Source organism: Gorilla gorilla, chromosome 1 (assembly GCF_029281585.2).
Source record: "Gorilla gorilla gorilla isolate KB3781 chromosome 1, NHGRI_mGorGor1-v2.1_pri, whole genome shotgun sequence".
Taxonomy (NCBI): domain Eukaryota; kingdom Metazoa; phylum Chordata; class Mammalia; order Primates; family Hominidae; genus Gorilla; species Gorilla gorilla.
The window spans coordinates 153,281,297-153,306,322 of NC_073224.2; the positions used below are offsets into that span (position 1 = coordinate 153,281,297).

The 25,026-nt window shown below is 37.5% G+C and overlaps 2 protein-coding genes across 5 annotated transcripts in view; one reads left to right on the forward strand and one right to left on the reverse strand.

Moving 5' to 3' along the window:
• SH3GLB1 (SH3 domain containing GRB2 like, endophilin B1) overlaps positions 1–4,523 on the reverse strand; it is a 49,715-nt gene extending 45,192 nt beyond the window's left edge. For 3 of the 4 annotated variants that reach the window (XM_004026083.5, XM_004026084.5, XM_019024986.4), the window contains exon 1: positions 4,121–4,254. In XM_004026083.5, coding sequence (XP_004026132.1) covers positions 4,121–4,192 — 72 coding nt within the window. In that variant the 5' untranslated portion in view covers positions 4,193–4,254. Of the gene's footprint in view, positions 1–4,120 lie in introns of all 4 variants that reach the window. The other variant, XM_004026082.5, reaches the window with a different exon arrangement.
• On the forward strand, positions 4,356–5,603 carry LOC115934958 (uncharacterized). The gene has a single exon (XM_055372188.2). The coding sequence runs from the start codon at positions 4,356–4,358 to the stop codon at positions 4,731–4,733; it is 378 nt and encodes a 125-aa protein (XP_055228163.2). The 3' UTR covers positions 4,734–5,603.
• Positions 5,604–25,026: the final 19,423 nt, after the last annotated feature.

The window sequence follows — 25,026 nt, forward strand, 5'->3', positions numbered from 1 at the left end:
AAATGATTCAGGATTTCACAGCAAGCTCTTGTGGTCTCAGAAGCCTTATCAGCTGAGATGGATTTGAAGCTATATCTTTAAAAAAAGTTTATTTTACTTTTATTTTAAAACTTTTTTACTCTCTCCATTTTGGAGATGAATAAAGTTGTATCTTAAGGAAAGGAAAGAATAGGCAGACAGGACACTTAAGAGGAGTCTAACTATATGAACAAAAGCCTAAAATGAGTAGAAGATATTTTGGAAATTAAAAAATAATTTGGAATACAGTGTTTATATAAGTGAGAGAAAGGACCAGATTGTAAGGGAGTATTTAATGCTCAACTAAGAAGTTTGGACTAAAAGATGGATTCTAAGAATAAATGGCATTTAAAACTCTAGTAAAATAACAAGCAAGGGTGAATTACCTGATACTTTTGTATTTTACCATCTTGAGGTAGTTAAAAACAAGCACCCAAATGGGCTAGTTAAGAATAAACACTCCTACTCATTTATACATTCTAGTCTAACATTCTTTTTAAAGTACCAAGGCTTATAAACAAATTTTAAAAGGAGGGAAGTGGAGTGGTGATGGAACTCGTCTATGTGCTTTACTAGTTTGATCTGACCTTTTTTTAAAACAAGAAACATGTTTAATTTTTAACTTAGAAATTTTTAAGTAAAATGGAAAACAACGTATGGCGTTGGCCAACCAAAGAATGGCATATTCCTTACGGTACAATTTGATTTGAATGAAAATTATTATTTATAAACGTGAACGTTTCTCTCTCTACTGTTCTTACTGCTTATAAAGAGATATTGGCATAGCTCTTAAGCTATTCTTAGCATGAAACTTGGTACTTTGGCATTATACTGATGTCAATGCAATTTAATGTAGTAACTCAGTGATGAAATAAATACTGAGATGAGAAAGCAGTGTTTTGTTGAAAACTACCACACAGCATTCCAAATTTCACATGTTCTATTTTAGAAGCATCCTTTTTTTTCTTACAGATTTTATCTTTAAAAAAGTATTATGGAAAATGTCAAACATACAAAAGTCTAACAGTATAATGAAACCTCATGAACCCATAACCAACCTCCCACAACTATCAACATTCTGTTGCTGTTGTTTCAGCGACTTCTGTTTTTTTTCTTTTGAAATATTCAAACGCTAATCTCAACTGGTGTGGTGGCTCACGCCTGTAATCCCAGCACTTTGGGAGGCCGAAGCAGGTGGATCCTGAGGTCAGGAGTTCAAGACCAGCCTGACCAACATGGTGAAAACCCATCTCTACTAAAAATGCAAAATTAGCTGGGCATGGTGGAGCATGCCTGTAATTCCAGTCACTTGAAAGACGGAGGCAGGAGATTGGCTTGAATCGGGGAGGCGAAGGTTGCAATGAGCTGAGATCACGCCATTGCACTCCAGGGCAACAAGAGCCAAACTCCGTCTCAAAAAAAAAAATACCCTGTAAAAACCAAATCTCAGATATGGTATAAGTTTATCCATAAACATTTCAGTATGTATCTCTAACAATTACAGACACATTAAAGGAGTCTGTTTCTCCTAAAATTTTTCCCTTAATAAATGGCTCAAGCCAAAACCTTGGAGTCATCCTTAACTCATCTTTCTCTCATACCTCACAGCCAATCCGACAGCCAATACTGGATAATTTGGAACCTTCACTGCTACCACTGTAATCTAAGTTACAATCGCCTTTTACCTGTATTATGGTCACAGCTCCTTCATTGGTCTCCTTAATGCCCCCGCAACTTCAGTCTTTGTACTTCTTCCTGCTGCCTGAAATACTTTTATTCCAAAAAACACTAGGTCTGTCACTTCCTTGAGGTCTCTTGAATTTCATCCTATTAGAAATACTTGCCCTGACCATCCTATCTATACATGATACTAATGTTAGAAAATACTAATAAAGATATTAACAACCACCATCTCTGCGTTATTCTATTCTTCTGGCCATGATTTTTATCACCACCTGATGTATTTACAAGCTTATCTTCCGCTACAATGTAAGCTTCAGGAGGGCAGACACTTTGCTGATTTTATTCACTGCTGTATCACCAGTGTCCATAGTAGCCACAAGCAGACATCAGACATGCACTAGACACTTAAATATTTAAAACTGAAAAAGAAAATTATTTGATGGCTAACAGATTAGCATAAAATTTAAAACTTTTTCCTAAAGAATCTGAAACAAGGAATTAAAATTCTTTGGGAAGTACACATTTTGAGAGCTTTGCTAGATTTAATTTTTTAAATTGAGTCTATCCACAATTTAAATCAGACTAAATTCTAGTAAATGTGTCCTCTTTAAGGGGTGTGAGTTATACGTCTGAAACATATTTAACTGTATTTAAAAGAGTAGCATTATATAGTGTCAAATCCTCATAAGCATCTAGAATTATAGGTAACGAGCACTAGGACAAACAAAAATACCAAGGGCTCTAGTCCTCTATTGCAGTCAATGTTAAAAGTGTACAAGTGTCTCACACATCAAAATTCATTTCAGACCCTCAATCACTCATTCTTCTTGCACCTTGTCTTTGAACTATTAGAAGCTAGTGAATTTAAATCAAAACATTATTTTAACTATAAAGGCTCAATGTCTTTACAATATATCATATTTTAGGGAAGGAAGGGAAGAAAAGGGTTAAGGCAGCTATCTTATTACTCACCATGCAGATTTTAGAACTTAGAAATCAAAAGCTAGAAGGAATTTCCCATCTCTAAAGTGTTACTTGCTTGTTGATATGGAAATGCTCAGATTGAACCAGATGATTTTTAAGGTCTCTCTAGGCCACAACATTCTATTATTCTAGCTATCTTAAATCTGGAATGCTTATCCCGGAAGAAAAAGCAGCTTGGAGTACTAGGTCAGACAGCACCTGGTTATTTACTAGTTGTGCAAGTTTCTTAACCTCAGTAAGGCTGCTTCCTCACATATATAAAAGGGGTTAATAACATCTATCTGGCAAAGTTATGGAAAAGACTGGAGATAATATGTCAAATGCATTACAAAGTGCTTGACAGGTTTTTCATAATATAGGTAGCTATTACCTTGCTCTAGCTCTACTACTCTTTTGCCAGGGATAGTGCAATGTAGGATCAACTGTGCCAACAAAATTGGGGCAAAGGCAAGGAAAGTAGTAAAGCCATAGAACAGATTTACATTTCAGCACCAATTTGGTATGCATATTAGAAAATTATTTTTGTTTTCTTTTTACAAAAGAGAATGTTGTTGCTACCGTGACCGTAAACACCAGATTGTTTATAACTCATGTTGTGAAATTTACATCTGTTCACAGATTTACTGAGTTGGCATAACATGGGTGATGACTGTGGGAAACGGCCCAAGTTCCTTAGTACTGACACTTCCTTGATTGTAGAATATCGAGAGGTAGTCAACTTTTCCCCTTAAAGTATATTTAAAACATACTACTGTGACTACAGCCATAACAATATCCCCGCATCTCTCCTTGATCTACAGCTGGTGCTTCCCATTTTGAAAAAGAGTGAGAACCCCCCAACCCTAGGTTTCTTGTGGTCTTGGCAAAGTCTCAACGCCAACTGGCGATCTCCATTTCCCCCGCGGGCTGCCAAGCCCAGGACAGTCCTTTCAGGGAGAAAGAGGGCCGGAGGGAACTGTGTTGGCAGTTCGCTGGGTTGAAGGACAGGAAAAGGAAACTCCCTTCTTGGACTCCGAGGGGAGGGTGAGAGACGAAAAGAAAGGGTGGGGGGTAGTGCAAGAATGGCCTGTGTCTCGGTTACCGCAAAGGACTCGCAAGCCTCCGCCAGCCCCGGGGTGGAGGCCACATGAGCACTGACGTTGTGGTATCAGAAAGGCGGACAGTGCAGCCTTAGTGTTCCCCAGGGGTGGGAGGAAGCTCCCGGCCCCGTCCCCACCCCGCCTCGCTTCCCAGGGAGCGGTGGTTGGGCAGGAGCGGGACAGAAAACCGCCTCCGGGCCCGGGGAGGGGACCAGGCCGCGCCCATCTCCCAGGCCTCTGGCTGCAGCAGGCCCGCTGGGTGGTCGGCGAGGCCCGGGGGCGCCGCGTCGAGCTGCGGTCCCCTCCCTCAACCTTCCCGGGCGCCGCCACCCCTTTTCCCCCCAGCACCAGGGTACCTGCACGGCGCGACTGAGGAAGGTGCCTGCGTCGGCCGCCAGCTTCTTCACGTTGAAGTCCATGATATTCATCCTAGGCGGCAGCCGGGCGGAGCCGGCTGACCTAGCGGCGGCGAGGCGGAGGCGCCGCGGCCGGGCTGGGGCGCAGGGCTAGAGCGGCGAGGGCAGACGTGGTAGGTGGAGGGAGGCGGCGCCAGCCCCGCAGTCGCAGCTGTCGTTTCCGTGAACGGGAAGGATGAAGGCGGGGCGAGGGAGGAGAACAAGCGCGCCGCGGCAGCGCCAAGGATGGGTCAGTCGGCCCGGAGAACGGCCGCTAACGTCGACGATGGGCCCCGCGGGCGAGCCGGAGATGGACGGGCGACCCCGCCGTGTGGACCCGGGTCCCACGGAGAAAACGAGCGCCGGCCGCGGGGCGGAGCCTTTCTCGAGGTTATCGCGGGAACAGCGACCCCTTGAGGATTGCGGCGGCGCAGCCCCGGGGCGCGCCAGGAGCTCCGCCCGGCTCCTGTGGAGGAAGCGGCGAGGGCGAGCCGCGGGGTCTGGGCGCCTGTGTATGCTTGCACTTAACAAGAACCCAGAGCGAACACGACCCACATTTCTCTTTTTGTTTTAAGAGGAAATATAGGAGTTACAGCATAGAATTACAATATCTGGACATTAGAACTGACAGGTCCCGGTCACAGTATGGCACCGCGCGACACATTTGGTCCCTGAGGCCTGGATGCCGCTCAGCGAACGTTCGCGGAATAGGGTTGGGTTTACTGTCCCCCACCGAGCCGGTTGCTCATTCATTCAGCATAATTGAATACCTCCTGTGTGCCAGGCACTGAATCAAGTGTCGGAGACAATGTCCTGCCCTCAAGCTCCTGGCCGGTTACTTGACAACCTTCCGGGACCTCAACGCTACGTGCCTACTGTGTGAAAGCAAAGTGCCAGGTGGAGGACACAAAGATGGCGAGCGACACAGGATAGTCCTTAACAATTAAGCGTGACTAATTTTAATAACAAATGAGAATATGATGTGACATCCGTTCCAAATCCTGTCGTTCCAAATAACTTCTTAAGCATCTTTCACGATACAGCCTATGCTTGAAAGGAATTTAAAACAGGTACAAGCATGGAAGGAGACGTTGCTATCATATTTCAGGAATAAGAAAATGCTCTCTGTTTTGTGTGGTTGTGCAGCAGGCAATGAAATGAGCTTACATTCAGGCTTCCGTGTTTTACTGAAACAACAGTCACAGATGCAGTCAGTAGATGTTAAAGGTTGAAAGACGAGTGCAGTAAAAGCATTATGAGGACAAGAAGAAAACGTAAATATTTGTGTTGTTTCATTCTTTGTTGTGGTGGCAGAAACAGCCCCCTCTTTCTAAGGTAACTCCAATATAATGATCTCTCCCAGCTTTGAAATACTCCATGTCTGTTTCATTTTCCAGAAATATGGAAAAATGAATATATAATAAAAAACCCTATTTTTCATTTATTGTCTATTTTAGATCTTTATGTGGAAAAGCGCTTACTCTCTTCCCAGAGCGCTGTTTTTAAAGTAGGTATATTTGCCGTAACCTATGCTCATCTCTACAAAAGGATCACACCACCGTGTCCACCATTAAAGGGGAAATTCTTTAATTGTGGACACAGTGGTGTCCCTGAATCCTCATCCTCAAGTGTTTCGATCTTCCCAGTCTTGGGAAAACAACAATGTTACTTCTTTCTTTTGCACCCTCTGTAGCTGTAATCCTGTTTCCCCATTCTCCATAAAAGACTTACCTTATTTTCATATATCCTTATTCTTAGCCTTTGACACTTTTTTTTTTTTGAGACAGAGTTTTGCTGTGTCACCCAGGCTGGAGTGCAATGGTGTGATCTCAGCTCACTGCAACCTCTGCCTCCTGGGTTCAAGGATTCTCCTGCCTCAGCCTCCCAAGTAGCTGGGATTACAAGCATGCATCACCACGCCCGGCTAATTTTTTATATCTTTAGTAGAGACAGAGTTTCACCATGTGGGCCAGGCTGGTCTCGAACTCCTGGCCTCAAGTGATCCGCCTGCCTCAGCCTCCCAAAGTGCTGGGATGACAGGTGTGAGCCACCGCACCCAGCTGATTCGCTTTCTTTGCAGAGAAAATATAAATCATCACTCTGTTTGGCAGAAGCCTCTTCAACCAAATTTCCTTATTTCCACCTCCTGTTCTCTCCGCACTCTTTCCTGCATCATTGCCAAATGTTTCAAAGGAATAGGTGTCTCAGGTGTTCTGAGTAGAGCCACTGCTCCCTTAATCTTGGCTGCACATCAGCATCACCTGGAGAGTTTAAGCAACCACTGATGCCTGGATCCAGTCCCAGAGTGTGGACTGGGCATTGGGATGTTTTAGGAGTTCCTCTAGGTGTTCTTAATGTGTGACCAAGGTTGAGAACTAATTTGTCACCCTCTAGAACTTGCTGCATCAGTCTCTACCCTTTGCCTACAGACTGATTCTACTTCTCTTACCAGATATCAGTCCCTTAAGGGCAGTGTCCGTTTCCTAATTATTTTTGTATATTTTATGATTTACACAGGCAACATAGTGAATTCCCAAATGATTTAGTAAGTGAAGAAAGTAATCAAATCAAGATGTTTACAGTGCTAAGCTCTTTTGTGACACCATCACCCCCAGCCTAAATTTCCAACTATTTATCCATAGATTCAATATTTCCAGTGGCAAGTCTGTTATAGTTTGCTTTTCCTGAAAATTCTTCTTTTCTTGGGTTTCCTACATTGATAAATTGAATCATACACACCAAATCACCTAAGCCAGAAATCTGAGTCCCCTTTGATTATTTCCTCTTATTTCCCACCACCAATTGGTCTATCCTGGCAATTTCTTCTCTGAAACTGTTTCCTATTTTTCATTTTCATCCTCTTTTTAAAAACAAATTTTTTAACTTGAAACAATTTACAAACTAAGAAAACTGTTGCAAGAATAGTACAAAAACTTCTGTGTACCCTTTGCCTAGAAACCCCACTCAGACTTTGCCAATTATTCCAATGTCTTTACAGCAAAAACGTCCCAGCCAAGAAAGATCATGTGCTGCATCCAGTTAGCTTGTTGCTCAATTCTCCTTCAGTCTGGATCAATTATTCAGGCTTTTCTTGACACTATTCCTTCCCCAGAGTTAGCCACTATTTTTAAATTGGTATGATTAATATCTGTTATGTTTTTGTACTTTCACTGAATTTATATGTATCTATGAACGGTACTACTATGTTATATTTTTTAACTGCATAAATGATATCATATAGATAAATCCTTTTGAATTTAGGGGTCTAATACTTCTATTTGTGTATTTGATGACCTTTTTGTTTGTGGATTGATTCCTTTTGCTTTGTACATTGATTCCTTTTAGCTTTTTTTTTTTATGGCTCATTTTTAGTGATACAGAAAAAAATGTTTCTTCTGTCAGAGACCCCTAAGGTTATCACTGGCTAGTGAGCAATTTTTATATGAATTTCTTTCTTGGCTTGGAAGTTCTAAGATCATTCAGATATTATAAATTTGAACCCAGATTTGTGGGAGTACAAACTATGATTCAAATTCTCAAGGGAGAGAGATCTTCCTTGTTTTTTTCTCTTTCAGAGCTTGTGCCATGACAGAAAAGCTTCTTACTATGCCAGAAGAAAAGCTTCTATCTAGTCTACCCTTTCATTGAGGGTACAGAATTTCATGGGTTTTTAACTTATGTGTGTGTGTGAGGTCATGAAGTTGGGGGACAGGGTGTGCTCACAGTTAACTGATTTCTGTTTGCACCAAGGGCCCAAGGTCTTATCACAAGTTACCATGTATTTTTAAAAATTATAAAGGCCAGGCGCGGTGGCTCATGCCTATAATTCCAACACTTTGGGAGGCTGAGGTGGGTGGATAACTTGAGGTCAGGAGTTCAAGACCAGCCTGGCCAACATGGGGAAACCCTGTCTCTACTAAAAATACAAAAATTAGCCGGGTGTGGTGGTGGGTGCTTGTAATCCCAGGTACTCGGGAGGCTGAGGCAGGAGAATCACTTAAACCCAGGAGGCGGAGGTTGCAGTGAGCCGAGATCACGCCATTGCATGCCAGCCTGGGCAACAAGAGCGAAACCCCATCTTAAAAAAAAAAAATTGATGAAAATTGACAAATGATAATTGTATATACTGTATTGTATACAACCTGATTTGTAATATGTATACATCTTGGAATGGCTAAATTGAGTGACTTAACATATGTATTACTTCACATACTTATTTTTATGGTGAGAACACTTAAAGTCTGTTCTTAGTGATTTTGAAGAATACAACATGTTGTTAACTATAGTCACTATGTTGTACAATAGATCTCTTGAACTTATTCCTCCTATGTAACTGAAATTGTATATCCTTTGACCAGCATCATCCAGCTCCCTCACTCTCTCCCAGCCCTTGCTAACCACCATTCCACTCTTTGCTTCTATTGAGTTCAACTTTTTTAGATTCCATATTTAAGTGAGATCATGCAATATTCATCTTTCTGGGCCTGGCTTATTTCACTTAACATAATGTCTTTAAGATTCATCTATGTCGTCACAAATGACAGGATTTCCTTCTTTTTAGAGGCTGAATAGTTTTCCATTGTATACATATATCACATTTTTAAAATCCATTTATCACCTCATGGATTTAAACATTCAAGCACCATCCTCATTCAATCCTTTCTCCTCTCCAGACAGGGTCATATTCTGTGTTCAAGACCGTGGTGTCCAGTTTCTTTTTTTATTTTTGCCACCTGAATATTTCCCTGTCTTTTTTTTTGTAAGCTCAAGTATGCATTATTATTAATTAATTTATTTATTTTGCTGCATTTTACCCAGCATTTCTAAGTATTTGTAGTAGAAGAGTTTTCATGTTATCTAGTCTGTATTGATTAAGGACTGCTTATGTTCAGCTCAAGTAACAGAAACCTAGCTGTAGTGACTTACCCAAATACTGATTTATTTTCTCACCCTCTAAGAAGTTCAGAGGTAGGCAGTCTTCTGTGTTTTTGTTTTTCTATTCTTATCATGTAGCTTTCATCCTAATGTCTCAAGATGGCTCCTGTAATTCTAGGCATTAAGTATGTTTTTAAGGCAGAAAAAGGATGAAAAGTAAAGGCAAAAGTACATGCCAACTGAGTCTACTTCTTACTCCTTAAATCAAGAAAACAGCTTTTTCATAAACCCCACGTAGTAAACTTTTGTTTACATCTCATTAGCTAGAACTGGGTCGTTTAGTTCTCCATAAATGCGTTAGAGACTGATAAATGAAATGTGCCCTGTTGAAAAATAAGTATTTCAATTTTTTATATCTTTAAAAAAATCTATATCAAAAATACATATATATGTATCTATCTATATATATCTATATATAGATACATATAAATTCAGTTGAAAGTACACAATCATAATAGAAATTAGTATTTTATTTTTAAATCTTTCTTTATTTCTTAAACAGCACTTACTGTCATCCTGAACAAAAATGGGGTTTCTGTTAGCAAGGCAGAAAGAGAATAGTTATAGGGTAAGCAACTATCAATGTCTGCCATGCTGCTGTAAGGCGAGAATTGAAAGTCTCCCATGCTCACTGAAACTTCCTTTCAGTTTTTAGACTGATAAACAGGGCCACTTACATAATTTGCAGGGACCAATGCAAAATGAAAGTATGGAGCCCTTTGTTCAAGAGCAAAAGGAAAGTGCTGTTTAAAGGTATTAAAATAAAACTTTTTCCTTTATTTTGTGATCTCTCTTTTGACTTGTCATATTTTTTTATTTGCTGTTTAATGTCATTCTAAGAAAAGAAAAGATTATAATTTAAATTATTAGAATGAATTTTACCATACATCTTCATGTTGTACAATGACAGGGTTATGTTATGTTATGTTATGTTATGTTATGTTATGTTATGTTATGTTATGTTATGTTATTTTTTGAGATGGACTCTCACTGTGTTGCCCAGGCTGGAGTGCAGTGGCACAATCTTGGCTCACTGCAACCTCTGCCTCCCGAGTTCAAGTGATTCTCTTGCCTCAGCCTCCCAAGTAGCTGGGATTACAGGTGCCTGCTACCACGCCCAGCTAATTTTTGTATTTTTAGTGGAGACGGGTTTTTGCCATGTTGGCCAGGGTGGTCTCAAACTCTGTGATCTGCCTGCCTCGGCCTCCCAAAGTGCTGTGATTACAGGCGTGAGCCGCCGCGCCCGGCCCTACAATGCCAGTTTTAAAACAAATATAAGAGCATTTCCCAGCCTCACTAATTATCAGGGAAATGCAAATCAAAACCGCAATGCAATACCACCTTACTCCTGCAAGAATGGCCTTTAATTAAAAAAAAAAAAGGATGTTGGCATGGCTGTGGTGAAAAGGGAACACTTTCACACTGCTGGTGGGAATGCAAACTAGTACAACCACTATGGAAAACAGTGTGGAGATTCCTTAAAGAACTAAAAGTAGGTCTACCATTTGATCCAGCAATCCCCCTATTGGGTATCCACCCAGAGGAAAAGAAGTCATTATACAAAAAAGATACTTGCACATGCATGTTTATAGCAGAACAATTCACAATTGCAAAAATATGTAACCAGCTCAAATGTCAATCAATCAACCAGTGGATAAAGAGAATGTGGTATATATTTTCTGGAATACTACTCAGCCATAAAAAGGAATGAAATAATGGCATTCATAGCAACCTGGATGGAATTAGAGACCATTATTCTGAGTGAAGTAACTCAGGAATGGAAAACCAAGCATCGTATGTTCTCACTCATAAGTGGGAGCTAATCTATGAGGACATAAAGGCATAAAAATGTTTCAATGGACTTTGGGGACTTGGAGGAAAGGGTTGGTGTGGGGGTGGGGCATAAAAGACTACACATTGGGTACAGTGTACATTGCTCGGGTAACAGGTGCACCAAAATCTCAGAAATCACCATTATAGAACTTATTCGTGTAACCAAACCCCATCTGTTACCCAAAAACCTATTGAAACAAAAAAATTATAGATAAAAAACAAATATAACAGCATTTAAGATGTATGTAGAATCACTGAAATTGTACAATTTGTATTTCACAGTACACGCATGCATATGTATTTTGTTCTTACTAAAACAGTGGAAATGCGGCATGAAACTAAATGAATTTTTAAAAATTTTATTTCTTGATATGTGCATACTCCACCAATACTCTCTACTTTTGGCCTGCTGATGAAGAGTAAGGAAGGACTGAAAGGAGGAGAAACTATGGGTTGCCTTTTCCTTCTGTCATCTGTTCAGCGTAAGTGGTTGGCAGCTTTAAAAAACCATTTACTTTGTACTCTCATTGGTCTTCTGGAATTCACTACTCATAGATGTATTGAAAACACTATATATGAATGGGCCCTCAAGGAACAGCAGCAGACACGTGTGTCTGTAAGTGCTGATGTATAAAGATTTCCAAGATACCATATTAATAAAAAAAGTGTATGGAACAGCGTATGGGTGACTGAGTGTAAATAAAAAGGAATATGTGTTATATATATATGTAAGTACTTTGTATATGCATAACTTGTTAAATAAAAATAATTTTAAGAAACTACATATAGCAGTTACCTTTGGGGAGAAGGTATGGGGTAAGGAGCGGGAAGGGTAGGTAGCTTTCACATTTTATTTTGTATCTTTCTGTACTTCTTGGATTTACAACGTGTATGTATATGTAGATATACACACATGTATAACATTTCTTTCATGTTTTTATTTTTAGATTTCATAGTAAAACCTTTGTTGATTTAATAAACGTAATGGATACTCATTAAAATATTCAAACAGCATAGAAAGGGGCAAAGAAGAAAGCAGCCAGCAATCCAAGTACCACTATCCAGAAATAGCCAGTGATATCTCTTTATGTGTGTAAATACAATGAAAATTGAGTGAGAGTGAGACATACACAGAGGAAGAAGAAAAAGAGAAAGTTATAAAAGGTATTAAATTAATTTAAATTTAGCAGAAATAAAAAACAAGTAAAAAATGAATAAACCTCATGTTATTTCTTTCCCACAGAGGTATTAGATCCTACAAGACCCCTCTTGGAGTCATTTTATGTGAGGTTTTCTTCTTCCTTCTTCTTTTTTCTAAATCACCTGTTTTAATCTTAGACATCATCTATTAACTTACCGTGTTAAAGATGAGGTAATTATAACTTATTTTTTTCTTTCGTCTTGCATTTGTCTCTCTACCAACTTACATTGCTTTTATTATTTTTACTTTCAGTTAAGCAGTGAGTCACCAGTAATGTCCAGTGTTATTGGAGTATGTAGGAAAACAAGCATTCTCAAACACAATATGAGGAAGTGCACATTGATAAAGATACTTTGAAGGGTAATTTGGCATATTAAGTAAATTTAAATTTGACCCAGCAATTCTACTTATAGCAATCTATCCAAAGCATATTTGTACAAAGATAAGTATACAAGCTTTTGTGCAACACTGTTTTTAATACCAAAGAGTTGGAAATGTTAATCAGTAAGAAAATGGTTTTATGAAGTATGGTGCATTCGCAATGTGAAATACTATAGAAAAGTTAAAAGAATTATGGAGACAAATATGTACTGAAATGGAAAAAATTCTAAATTATATTGTTAAGAGAAAAAAGAAAGTCATACAATATACCTACAGTGTGATTCCATTTTATTATGAAATAATATAAATATATATCCACACATTCACACTGATACAGAATTATACATATAGAGAAAGACTGGGGAGAGGAAAAGGACTAGGAAGGTAAAGAGGAAAGTTCATATTTAATCCCATATACTGAAAATCTGCCTTTGTGTTTTACAACAGGAATGTATACGTTGTATAAAAGGTAGAGAAAAGGAGAAAAAACAGTCTCTTCTCCAATATGTGTAAGGAATCTAATTAATTTTATGTAGTATTTCTGGTTTAATGATTGATATAATGGGCAAATCTGCTTTCTATTTCGGATGAGAAACAAAGCAAAACAAAACACCCTAGCTTTTGACACAATCTGCATGCCTTGCCATAGATGTTAGCCAACAAACCAAAACTTCTCCTCACCTCAAAATGACATAATTTCTTTCCTATTACACTTAAGATCCTGGAATCATTTAGTTCACTGCATTCTTCAATCTTGAATAAAAGTGCTAGACTACTGGCAATGCTATTCTCTTTCAAAGAGCTTCTTGCCCATTATGCCCATGTTTTTACTTTGAGGACTGAATGCTCATTCCACTTTAAAATAAAGCTTGACTATAATTTTATTTTATGCTTTAGTTACTGATATTACCTTGTGACTTGAGATGAAGACTAAAAGGAAAAGTAAAATAACAGTTTGGCTCACATTGTTGGAATTTAGGTTAATATGACTCATACTAGCAATTAGCTTCTTGTCCTGAAAGGTAAATATCAGTATATTTACTGACGCTTTGAGGTATGGGAGTAAGGAGACAACGTCACCAAATTATGTGGTATAAGTTTAAGCTCTTAAGTTACCAAGGAAAAACTTAAAAGGATCCACTTGCCAGTTACTTACCAATATGATCATCTAACAAACACCTATTATGAGCAACCCCTATGCTAAGTTCCATGAAGGACAGCAATATAAGATATAGTCTTTTTTTTGTTAAACGATGTGCATACGTGAGATAATATGGAAAGTTGAATCTAAGAAAGGCTGGCTTGGGAGGTATTCAAGTGGTCGTGGTAGAGTTAAAGATACCCAGAAGTCTTCTAAGAAGCACAAAACATGATTCCTGTACTCAGAGACATGCAGTCCTATTCACATGCAAAGAGGACCTACACTGGCTATTGCCAAGTATCAAGCGAGGTGAGTGCTATCATAAGTCACAGAATGGATGCATTATTTGAGAAGTCAGATAAATCTCACAGCATGAGGCATAAGATGTCTAATAATGTCTAGAAAGCAATTGGAAATATGTGATTAAAGCTTGGGAATGAACACTGGGTTAAAGATAGACACTTTGGAGTCATTTGCATGGCTGTGATAAATAAGATTTCAAATAGAAGATAAACAGAATGAAAAGTGAAGGAAGATTAAAATCTGAAGAAAACAGCAAGACACTGTAAAAATAAAGACAGTTATAGAACTGACATGTTCACAAATATTAAGCAAAACAAGAGTTAACTAAGTGGACTGCATTCAAAAAGTTTAATCTTTTTAACTTTTGCTTGGAATATTGCTGATCCTTGTTTTGTTTTTCAGAGTCGAGGAAACTTATTTTAAACTATTAATGGCCATTAATAATTGAGTAAGGTATACTACTGTAAACAAAATTTGGAGCATGTTCATTTTTCTCCACCTGGTTCCTCTAAAATTTGGAGACTACCTGTAAGTACTCTTAACTTATGGCAGTATAGTTGTTTGCATCAGTGCAATAAGAATCCATTTTTCTTTGTCAACAGGACACAATTGGATAAAATGGTTATTTTACCAAGGCTTTGGCTGAAATGGTGTGTTTCCCTTTAAGGAATCAAGCTTGACATGCAGAGCCAATAAAAGCCCCTTGGAGAACTGGCCTCATACCTTGTCTATACAGTCCCCGCACAGGGTTCCTAACCTGTGGTCAATAAAGAATGTCACTTTCTAACAGGTCTGGAAGCTCGGAGTTCCTCTTGGGACCTCAAGAAGAGAGGATCACCCAACTCACAGGTATTTGAGGATACAGACCCATTGCTGGGCTCGGCTTTAAAGGTCTTATCTAAGATTCCTTGTGGAACAGAGTTTCATCAAAGCCAATCCAAAAGACCTATGTAGAAATAACTATTCTTACTGCACTTCATGCAAATAATCAAGCCAAGTATAAGACTTAAGTTCATTCATGATTAGTTTTGACCAAAAATGAGAACTGGAGAGAAAAATTTTGCTCCAAAGCTTATCATACATTTGTCATTAAATCCTCATCTCAATTGTTTTTAAGATTTTTGCTTACATTTTAAACTAATCCTTCTTATTCCTGTGAATAAAGTGGTAATCTTCTGCAGCTTGGAAGAAATAAAAAGGGATGGGTAATGTAAAAATCTGAATCAATACACTAGCTCTGGGCAATTATACTGCAAATTCTGCCAGGTAATGAAAGTAAGTAGGGTATCCATAACCTGGAGTTTTCTTTGTTTGGGAAAATAAAAGCAAAGCTTCACAGACTGCCAAAGGGAAATTCTATATCTTGGCAAGTAAAATTTTATATGGAAATTATCTACTACACCACACTTGTGGGAACTGCTATACTCACTCTACTATTTGCAATAGGGTTATACATGGTAGCACCTTCTAATTGAAATATTGAACAGAGTTTCCATTGCTGTTGTATTTTGCTTAATTATTATCCTTATAGCAGGAATAATAATTACTGACAAAAAGGAAGCATAAAAGTTTTACTATCACTGAGTCTGCTAGGACTTTTTATTGGGTTTAGTGATGATTAACACCTAGTAAAGTAGAGAAAAATCTACAGGTACTTAAAGATCAAATCAAAATTATTGACAGGCTCAGGGAAAATGCCAGCTTCAGCCCCACCTGGCTACAATCCCTCTTTAATAAATTCCAGCCTTCTTTATGGAATTGGTTAACCCCTTTATTAAGCCCTCTCTTGCTTATATGTCTTGTATTGATATTTGGACCCTGTATACTCAGTACTATAACTCGAATTGTTTCTTCTCACCTAGAAGCAATCAAACTCCAAATGGTGCTGCAAACTGAACCCCACATGGACATGCCACTCTTCTGAGGACCCTTAGATCCACCCCAGGAGGAGCCCTAGTTGCTGTTCCCCATTCGATGCCCCTTTTCAGCCGTAAGTAGCCAGAAGAAGTCATCGCTCCAAACCCCCTAACAGCGGTTAGTGTGGCCTCTCCCCGGTGGGGGGGAATGTTGTAGGAGTTATTAAGAAATTATTTTAGGCAGATAGAGAGGAAAAGGGGTCCTTGGGAAGTTTTCATTTTTAAAAGCATCTCTGGAAATATTTCTTGTAAAGCCCCTGCTCTTAGAGCCAGGCCGGCAACCTTTGATATGCAAATGCAGGCTATTAGAAACTGGGTCCACCCAAACATGGTAATTCCTGCAGCCTTCTTGCCCTTGCCCCACACGTTCCTGGCAACATGGCTACCCCCACATATCCCCACGTGTGTAGAACATCATGGTGCCTTACATTTGCATATTAAAAGGCTAGGATGGGAGTGCCAGCTTTTTCGTGGGCTATGTGAATGACATGCCTAGTCAAATCAATCTCCTGAGCCCTGTGCAAATCGGACACCAGCTCCTCCAGCCTCTGCATATATACCTGGCTGGTGTCTATTGCATTTGGGGTTTCCTCTCTTGGCTTTGGAGCCCCCCCACCCTCTGTCTCTGTACAGGGGAGCTTCTTCCTTCTGCCTTCTTCCTTCTTCCTGGCCTATTAAACTCTCCACTCATTCAAACAAACAAACAAAAAAAGTTCAATTTAAAGAAAAAAGTGAACATCTATACATTTAAAATAAAGTCATTAAACTGAAAACTTAATGGACTAACTAACGGCATATTAGATACCAATGAAGGGAGATTAGTAAATGCAAGATAGTTCTGAGGAAATTATACAGAAAACAGTATGGAGAAATAGGGAATGAAAAATATAGATTAAGAAAAATGAGGATAGAATGAGAAACTTCAATACACTAACTAACAAGATTTTCAGAAAGTAAGATAAGAAAGAAGAGAGAAAGAGAGAGAGAGACAAGTTTGATGAGACAATGGCTGATAATTTCCCCAAACTGATGAAAGACTATCTCAACTCAAAGAATCTTAAGCAGAATAAATAAAAAGAAGTACATCCTAGGCACATTGAAACTGTGAAAGCAGTGAATTGTAGTGCTGCAATGACAAAGATAAAATCTAGAAAGAAATCAGATATCAAAGATAGATTACCTACAAAGAAATAATTAGGTCAGCAATAAAGCAATAATAGATTTCTCAAGAATAATACTAAGAGCCAGAAGTTAAGGAAATAGTATCCTCATAGAGCTAAGGAAAAACAAATACACTTATAAATCTAGAATTTGATGCCCACTAAACTATCAATTAAGAGTACCAAATTATGGCACTTTTCAGATTGAAAAAATTTACCTCTTACAGACTAACTGACATTGAAAACTGAAATAGTTCAGCCAATATTCTACATCGCTTAAAGATATATATATTTATTATATCTATATTCATGTGTATTATATACTATTGATATGTATATGATACATGTAATTAATACAAGTATAAAAACAAGCATGGGAATTATAAACATCTAATTCAAAATAATGATTATTTATGAGAGAAAAAGAAAGGAATTGACGCTTCCTTTGTATCTTTTAAGCTACTATACATGGGCATTTATTATATTATTTTTAGACTGTTTTGTCTGCTTGAAATATATTTTAAAAAGGAGGGAGTTTTTAAAAAGTAATGATCTATAATATAAACTATTGCACAAGACAATAAGAACAGGAAATTCCACAGATTTGGACACTAAAAGGGCACTCCAGAGAACTATCTTCCCAGGTAAGAGAGAATGAAAATAGAACCTTTTCAACCTTCGTACATTTGCTCATATCATTTCTCCTTCTCTCCTGTTAAAATAAAAGAGATGTTTTTCTGTCCATCAAAGAACAGTCCTTTCCCTGTATGTTCTGGATCCTATGTCTCCCACCTTCTTAAAACACGTATGTTTATCCCTTTTCCCTTTTATATTTTCATGTTCTCCCTTTCTACAGAATTTTTACTGGCATTTCAGTCTCTCCTATTTTTTTTTTTTCTTTTTGAGACTGAGTCTCACTCTGTCACCCAGGCTGGAGTGCAGTGGTGTGATCTTGGCTTACTGCAAGCTCTGCCTCCTGGATTCACGCTATTCTCCTGCCTCAGCCTCCCGAGCAGCTGGGACTACAGGTGCCCACCACCATGCCCAGCTAATTTTTTTGTATTTTTAGTAGAGACGGGGTTTCACCGTGTTAGCCAGGATGGTCTCGATCTCCTGACCTCGTGATCCTCCTGCCTCAGCCTCCCAAAGTGCTAGGATTACAAGGGTGAGCCACCGCGCCCAGCCAGTCTCTCTTATTTTTAAACTTCTCCTCCCCCAAATTGTCACAAACGCAAATATTGCTTCTACTTACTATCACAACCCTATTTCAGCCACTTTCTTGTTTATCTCCTTCCCATACCAGTGAAACATCTTGAAAAAATTATCTCCAATTATTGTCTCAATATCTGGACCTCCCAATTACCCTTGAAACACTCCAATGTAGTTTCTGCTCCTATCCTACCACTCCATAGAAATTACTCTCTTTAAGATTACTGGTGATTACTATCTTGACCTCTTACCATCACTTGATATTCTGTACCACTTGCTTCTCAATCATCTTCATAATAAGCGCAATATTTGTTGAATGTTTGCCATATTCCAGCTGCTGTGTTAATGTGTTAAATTTGTATGCATTATTTCCTTCTTGAAACCTCTCTTTCTTTGGTTTCCATGACACTTCTCTGATTTTCCTCCTGCCTCTCAATAGATAGTCTGGTTTCTTTGCTCATCCCCATCTTTCTGGCCTTTAATTGACAAAGTTCCTCAAGATACATTTCATAACTCTTCTCACTCTAAAACAGAAAATTTCTCCATTTATATGTATCTATTTATACGCAGATGACTTCCAATTTTCTTTTCATTTCATCTATTAACATTTCTCCATGTAAATATTTAAAAGATAAGAACTCTTTTGTTTGGTTAAACATAACCACAAAACCATTATCACACATAAAATTAACAACAGTTCCTTAATGTTAGAAAATATCCAGAGAGCACTTTTCCAATTGTCTAATAAATATCATAAAATTTTTTAGAAAATTTAAAATAAAGGTTCTCATCAAATTACTCTATTGATTTCAATCCTTTAGTGATGCCTCATTAGTCTTAGGATAAAGAACAAAATCTGTAACCTGGCCTGTAGGCCCTGTATGGTTTGTCCTGGCTTCTCTAGTCACCTAGATCAATGAATGGAATCTAAAGATTTCACATTGATTATTTTAAGTTGATATCAGGTGGATAATATTAAGTCAAAAGGTACTGAACCTTTCATTGTAAAATTTGCATCTTTTGGAGTTTGTTTTGACCAAAAGGAGGGAGTTGAGAAATACTGATGAGTGAAATGATGCAGGCCTGGCTCAACAAAGGTGGAGAATGGAAGGGTCTTGATAGACATAATCCTAAAACAGTCTATTCCAGTATGCTCCTCAGTAAACTTGCAGGTTTTGGGAATAATCAAATACAATTGAAATTGTCTTCTTTGTTATGCTTGGACAACCTTCACAAGGACAGACTGCCTAGACTGACCTCTTTGCTGCCAGCTAATCAGTTTACCATGAAAAATGTGCAAACAAGACTCAGTCTTTCTAGACTGTAGTTTTTTTTCTCTCAGAAGTGAAGCATTTGCCCTTGTTGCTTGACAACAGTATAATGAGTGTTTCCCTATATGTGAAAAAAATTTTCATATAAATAACCAAATATCTCAGTTATTCTTTGATAATAAAAGCTTGGGCCAGGCATGGTGGCTCATGCCAGTACTTTGGGAGGCTGAGGCAGGTGGAGGCTGCTTGAATGCAAGAGTTTGAGACCAGCCTGGGCAACATGATGAAACCCCACATGTACAAGAAATACAAACTTAGCTGGGCCCAGGAGGTGGAGGTTGCAGTGAGCTGAGATTGCTCCACTGCACTGCAGCCTGGGCAACAGAGCAAGACGCTGTCTTGAAAAAAAAAAAAAAAAAAGCTTAATCTTATCCTCAAAGATAATATTTCCCACTCTTACTCATCTTAATACTTCCATTGACTCGGTTGTTCAAGATAAAAATCTGGGACTATTTTCAATGCTCTCTGGTTCCTCATCCTTACCTCCCTCCCAGTATTCAATTCAATTCAATTCAATTCCCTCCCAATATTCAATATTCAGTAGATCTGAATCTACTGATAGCAACCATGATAGTTTGAGCCAAAACCATCTGTTGTTGGGACTATTGAAATACTCTCCTAAATGGTCCTAATTTTTCCCCCTGCATTCATGTTCATCCTCTTCCATTTCGTTTCTGCATAGGAGCCAGGGTGTTTTAAAAAACCACATATCTCATTATCTCTCCTTGTTTAAGTACAATTGGTCCTTCATATCCATGGGCTCTGACAGCACAGATTCAACCAACCAGGGATAGAAAATATGTGGGAAAAAAGAATAATTAAAGACAACAACATAACAATAAAAACAATACAAATAAAAACCAACACAGTATAATAACTATATAGCACTTACATTGTATTAGGTATTATAAGTAATCTAGATATGATTTAAAGTATCATCTCTTTAAAGGAGGATATGCATAGGTATGGCGTATATAAACACTATGCCATTTTATATAAGGGGTTTGAGCATTCAAGGGGGAAGAGTGGCATCCTAGAACCAGTCCCCTGTGGATACTAAGGGATGACTGTACTTCAAATGATTTCTATTATACCTATCATAAAGTGATAAAATCATGAATCCCCAATATGGCCAACCCTTTCACCAGGCCCTATTTAGCTTGCCACCTACCTTCCTCGACTCATCTGGTACAGCTGTCTCCCTTACTCACAACTGTAACCACACTGCCTTTATTTAAATTCCTTTAGATAACAAACCTTTTCCCACCTCAGCACCTTCACTCATGCTTTTTCTGCTGCCTTAAATCTCTCTTGCTGCTCATTATTTAGGAGTTGGCTCATCACTTTCTCAGAGAAGCCCTTCCTAAACTCCGTACTAAATTAGGGATTCCCTTGTAAGTCCTTCATGTCTCTAAACACAATTTATATTCATTTGTATAATAATTTGTGTAATTTAATCCCTACTAATCTATAAGCTCAAAAAGGTCAGAAATCATATCTGCTTTTAAAAATGTTTTATATAATACAAGCCTAGCACATAGCAGGCACTAAATACTCTGAACAAATGAGTGAGAAAAGGTATGTGGAAGCTTTTCACACAGTACCTGACACATAGGCACTACTCAAATTTATTTTCCTTTTTTATTTTAAAGATTACATTAGATATGGGTCTTTTACTTAATGGAATGTTGTTAGTTTTTTTTTAAAGTATGTATTTTTAATCTTTTGAATGACTATGATAATTCCACTAGATGTCAGACTAACCTAAAAATTTGTTATAAAATTAAAGTACTGTGTATGATTCCAGTGTTCAGTTGACTGGTTAGATGATTCTCATGTTGTTAATTTGATGAAGAGAGGTAACGTTTTTGTAGATACCTTTGAAATTAAGATTATGGATGCTCCACGATTGTATATTGAGTACCCAGGATATAATCCTCTTGTGCTGTGGAAGGTTATAGATATTTTGGGTTTCTTACCAAAGACTTGCACTGTCTCAATAATAAAATGCTTATAAAATATAATAAAAAATAATAACTGCTAATATTTATTGAACACCAACTATATATCAGACACTTTGCTAAACACTTTATATGTTTTATCTCATTTAATCTCCATTAGTAAGTTATGATAGTAATTAAAAGTGTCTTCATTAATAAAAGTCTTGTGAGATAAATAGTATTATTAACCTCCTTTTGAAAACTAGGGTTTAAAAAAGTTAAATAGCTGTTCCTAAAGGCTCTAAAAGAGGTAGTATAACCTATCAAAATTATTTATAAAAACATTTTAAATAAAAATAACTCCCTATTTTGAAAACATAAAGATTTTTTTATTTTTTATTTTTTATTTATTTGTTTTTTTAATTATACTTTAAGTTTTAGGGTACAAGTGCACAGCGTGCAGGTTTGTTACATATGTATACATGTGCCATGTTGGTGTGCTGCACCCATTAACTCATCATTTACATTAGGTATATCTCCTAATGCTATCCCTCCCCCCTCCTCCCACCCCACAACAAGCCCCAGTGTGTGATGTTCCCCTTCCTGTATATTAAAACATAAAGATGTTTTAATAACAATAGTCTTGTCAACATTCACGGCACGTGGAACTTGGGATTTCATTTATGAGATAAATAAATGATGTTGGTTAGCGGAAGAGATTAGGATGGTAGTGGAAAGAGCATACAATTTGGAATTAGATCTTGGTTTATATCTCAGCATCACCATTTACTAGCTTCAGTCTGAACTTGGGCAAGATATTTCACATCTCCGAGGCTCAGGTCCCAGTTAATTGGGGTTATAATACAATGTCTACCTTGCTATGCTGAAGTAAAGATTAAATAGAAAAATATACAGAAAATGCTACTACAGTGACTGGCATGTGATAAGTTATAGTTCAATATATCTTGTTTTAAAAAGTTTTTTGTTATAAATGTCTAAATCTAAGAGCAGAAGTTATTAATTTTGTAAATACTATGGGTTACAAACCTCTCATATTTTGGTCATGGTAGATGAATATACAAAATAGCAATGCCAAATTCATACTTGAATGGCTTAAAATTTATCTATGGACAGTTTACAAAGACTAATTGTTTAATTCTTAAAATTAATGAGAACATTTCCATGGAAGAGTTAAGAATTAAGATAATATATCTTGCACTTAATCAACATTTTTAAAGTAGCATTGGTGCTTTGATATGATAGTAAAGGAGGTTGAGAGAGAAAACAGATTCACTCTTTTCCTTCCATGTTTATTACTTGTTATTATTTATTAATACTAACATATTACTTCTGGCTTAGACTCCTTTAATAGCCTCCAAAATTATCTCTCCATTTCACTTTCCCTTACACAAGTTTTCAAGATGAATACTTCTAAAAATATAGCTCAAATCATATTACAATTTGCTCAGGCATCTGCCTACTAAGGAAAGTATATATACTACTCTTGTTAGAGCCATGTCATAGGCTATTTTCCTCATTTTTACTATACAGTATGCACCTGTAAGTATTCAGAACTGCATCGAGATATGTGGGCACAATAGCTAATGTCCATGATTCAATTTATATTTTGAAAATATTTGTAAATTTATTTACTGGGGCTGGAGTGAAATATATTTTTCTTTTAAATTTAAGACATTTAAAAAACCCAGAAAAATATAGATAATAGTGTAACAAAAACTTTCATTCTTCTCATATAGGAATAACAATTTTTAAAATCATAACTTAGTTTTTTTAAGGGCTAAAACATTATTGTTTAAGCTTAAGATCTAGGTAACTAAACCAACACTCTCAGTCTCATTCACCTTTCTGCCCTTCACTCAAAACCTCCCCTAGGAAGAGTTTAATGTATTTCCTGCCCAGTTTTAAAAATACTTTTACTTATTTATATTTACAGACAAATATATTATATCTTATGCTGTAATTTATGTACATGATAGCATATTGTACCTATCATTTTGTAATTTTTTTACACAGTATTATATATTTCAAATCTGTTTAATATAGATTAGATGAAATTCATTTTTTTTTTTTTTTTGAGACAGAGTTTTGCTCTTGTTGCCCAGGCTGGAGTGCAATGGCGCAATCTCGGCTCACCGCAACCTCTGCCTCCAGGGTTCAAGCGATTCTCTTGCCTCAGCCTCCAGAGTAGCTGGGATTACAGGCACGTGCCACCATGCCTGGCTAATTTTGTACTTTTAATAGAGACAGGGTTTCTCCATGTTGGTCAGGCTGGTCTTGAACTTCTGACCTCAGGTGATCCTCCCAAAAGTGCTAGGATTACAGGTGTGAGTCACTGCGCCCGGCCAGAATTCATTTCTTTTAGCTGTTTTATAGAAGTCCATCACATGAATATACCACATTTTATTTGTCAATTTCCTTATTGCTGGATGCTTAGATTGTTCTAGTCTTCACTCTTAAAAATATGCTATAGTGAATGTCTTTCTTCACATATCCTGGAACACAAATAAATAGGGATATAGGTGTATGTAGTGCACATATTTTTAATTTTACCAAATACAACAAAATTATCTGCAAAAAAGTCCTCCCATTTTCACAAAAATTTGATTGATGTTATAATTGAGTGGAAATAGTATCTACTTATAATTTTTAAAGAAAACCTACATTTCTAATTATCTTCAAGATTGAGACTCATTTCTTTAGGTAATTGGCCTTTTAATTTCCCTTCTTTCTGAAATTGACTGCCCATTTTTTTGTTGAGTTGTTAATATTTTTCTTTTACTTTTTTTGGTTCCATATGAATTTTAGAATAGTTTTTTTCACTTCTGTGAAAGATGATGTTGGTAATTTGATAAGAGTAGCATTCAATCTGTAGGTTGCTTTGAGAAGTATGGCCATTTTAACAATATTGATTCTTCCAACCCATGAGCATGAAATTCTTTTCCATTTGTTTGTGTCATTTATGATTTCTTTCAGCAGTGTGCTGTAGTTCTATTTGTAGAGATCTTTCACTTTTATGCTTAGATGTATTCCTAGGTATTTTTTTGTGTGTGGCTATTGTAAATGGGATTGCATTATTGACTTGGCTGTCAGCTTTAATGTTATTGGTGTATAGAAATGTCACTGATTTTTGTATGTTGATTTTGCATCCTGAGACCTTGCTGAAGTTGTTTATCAGGTCTAGGAGTCCTTTGGCAGAATCTCTAGTGTTTTCTAGGTATACAATTCTATTGTTAGTGAAGAGAGATAATTTAACTTCCTCTTTTCCTGTTTGGATGCCTTTTATTTCTTTCTCTTGCCTGACTGCTCTAGCTAGGACTTTCAGCATTATGTTGAATAGGAGTGGTGAGAGTGGATAGAATGGATATCCTTGTCTTTTTCCAGTTCTTTTTTTTTTTTTTTTTTTTGAGATGGAGTTTTGCTCTTTGTTGCCCAGGCTGGAGTGCAGTGGCGTAATCTCAGCTCACTGCAACCTGCACGATTGCAGCTCACTGCAACC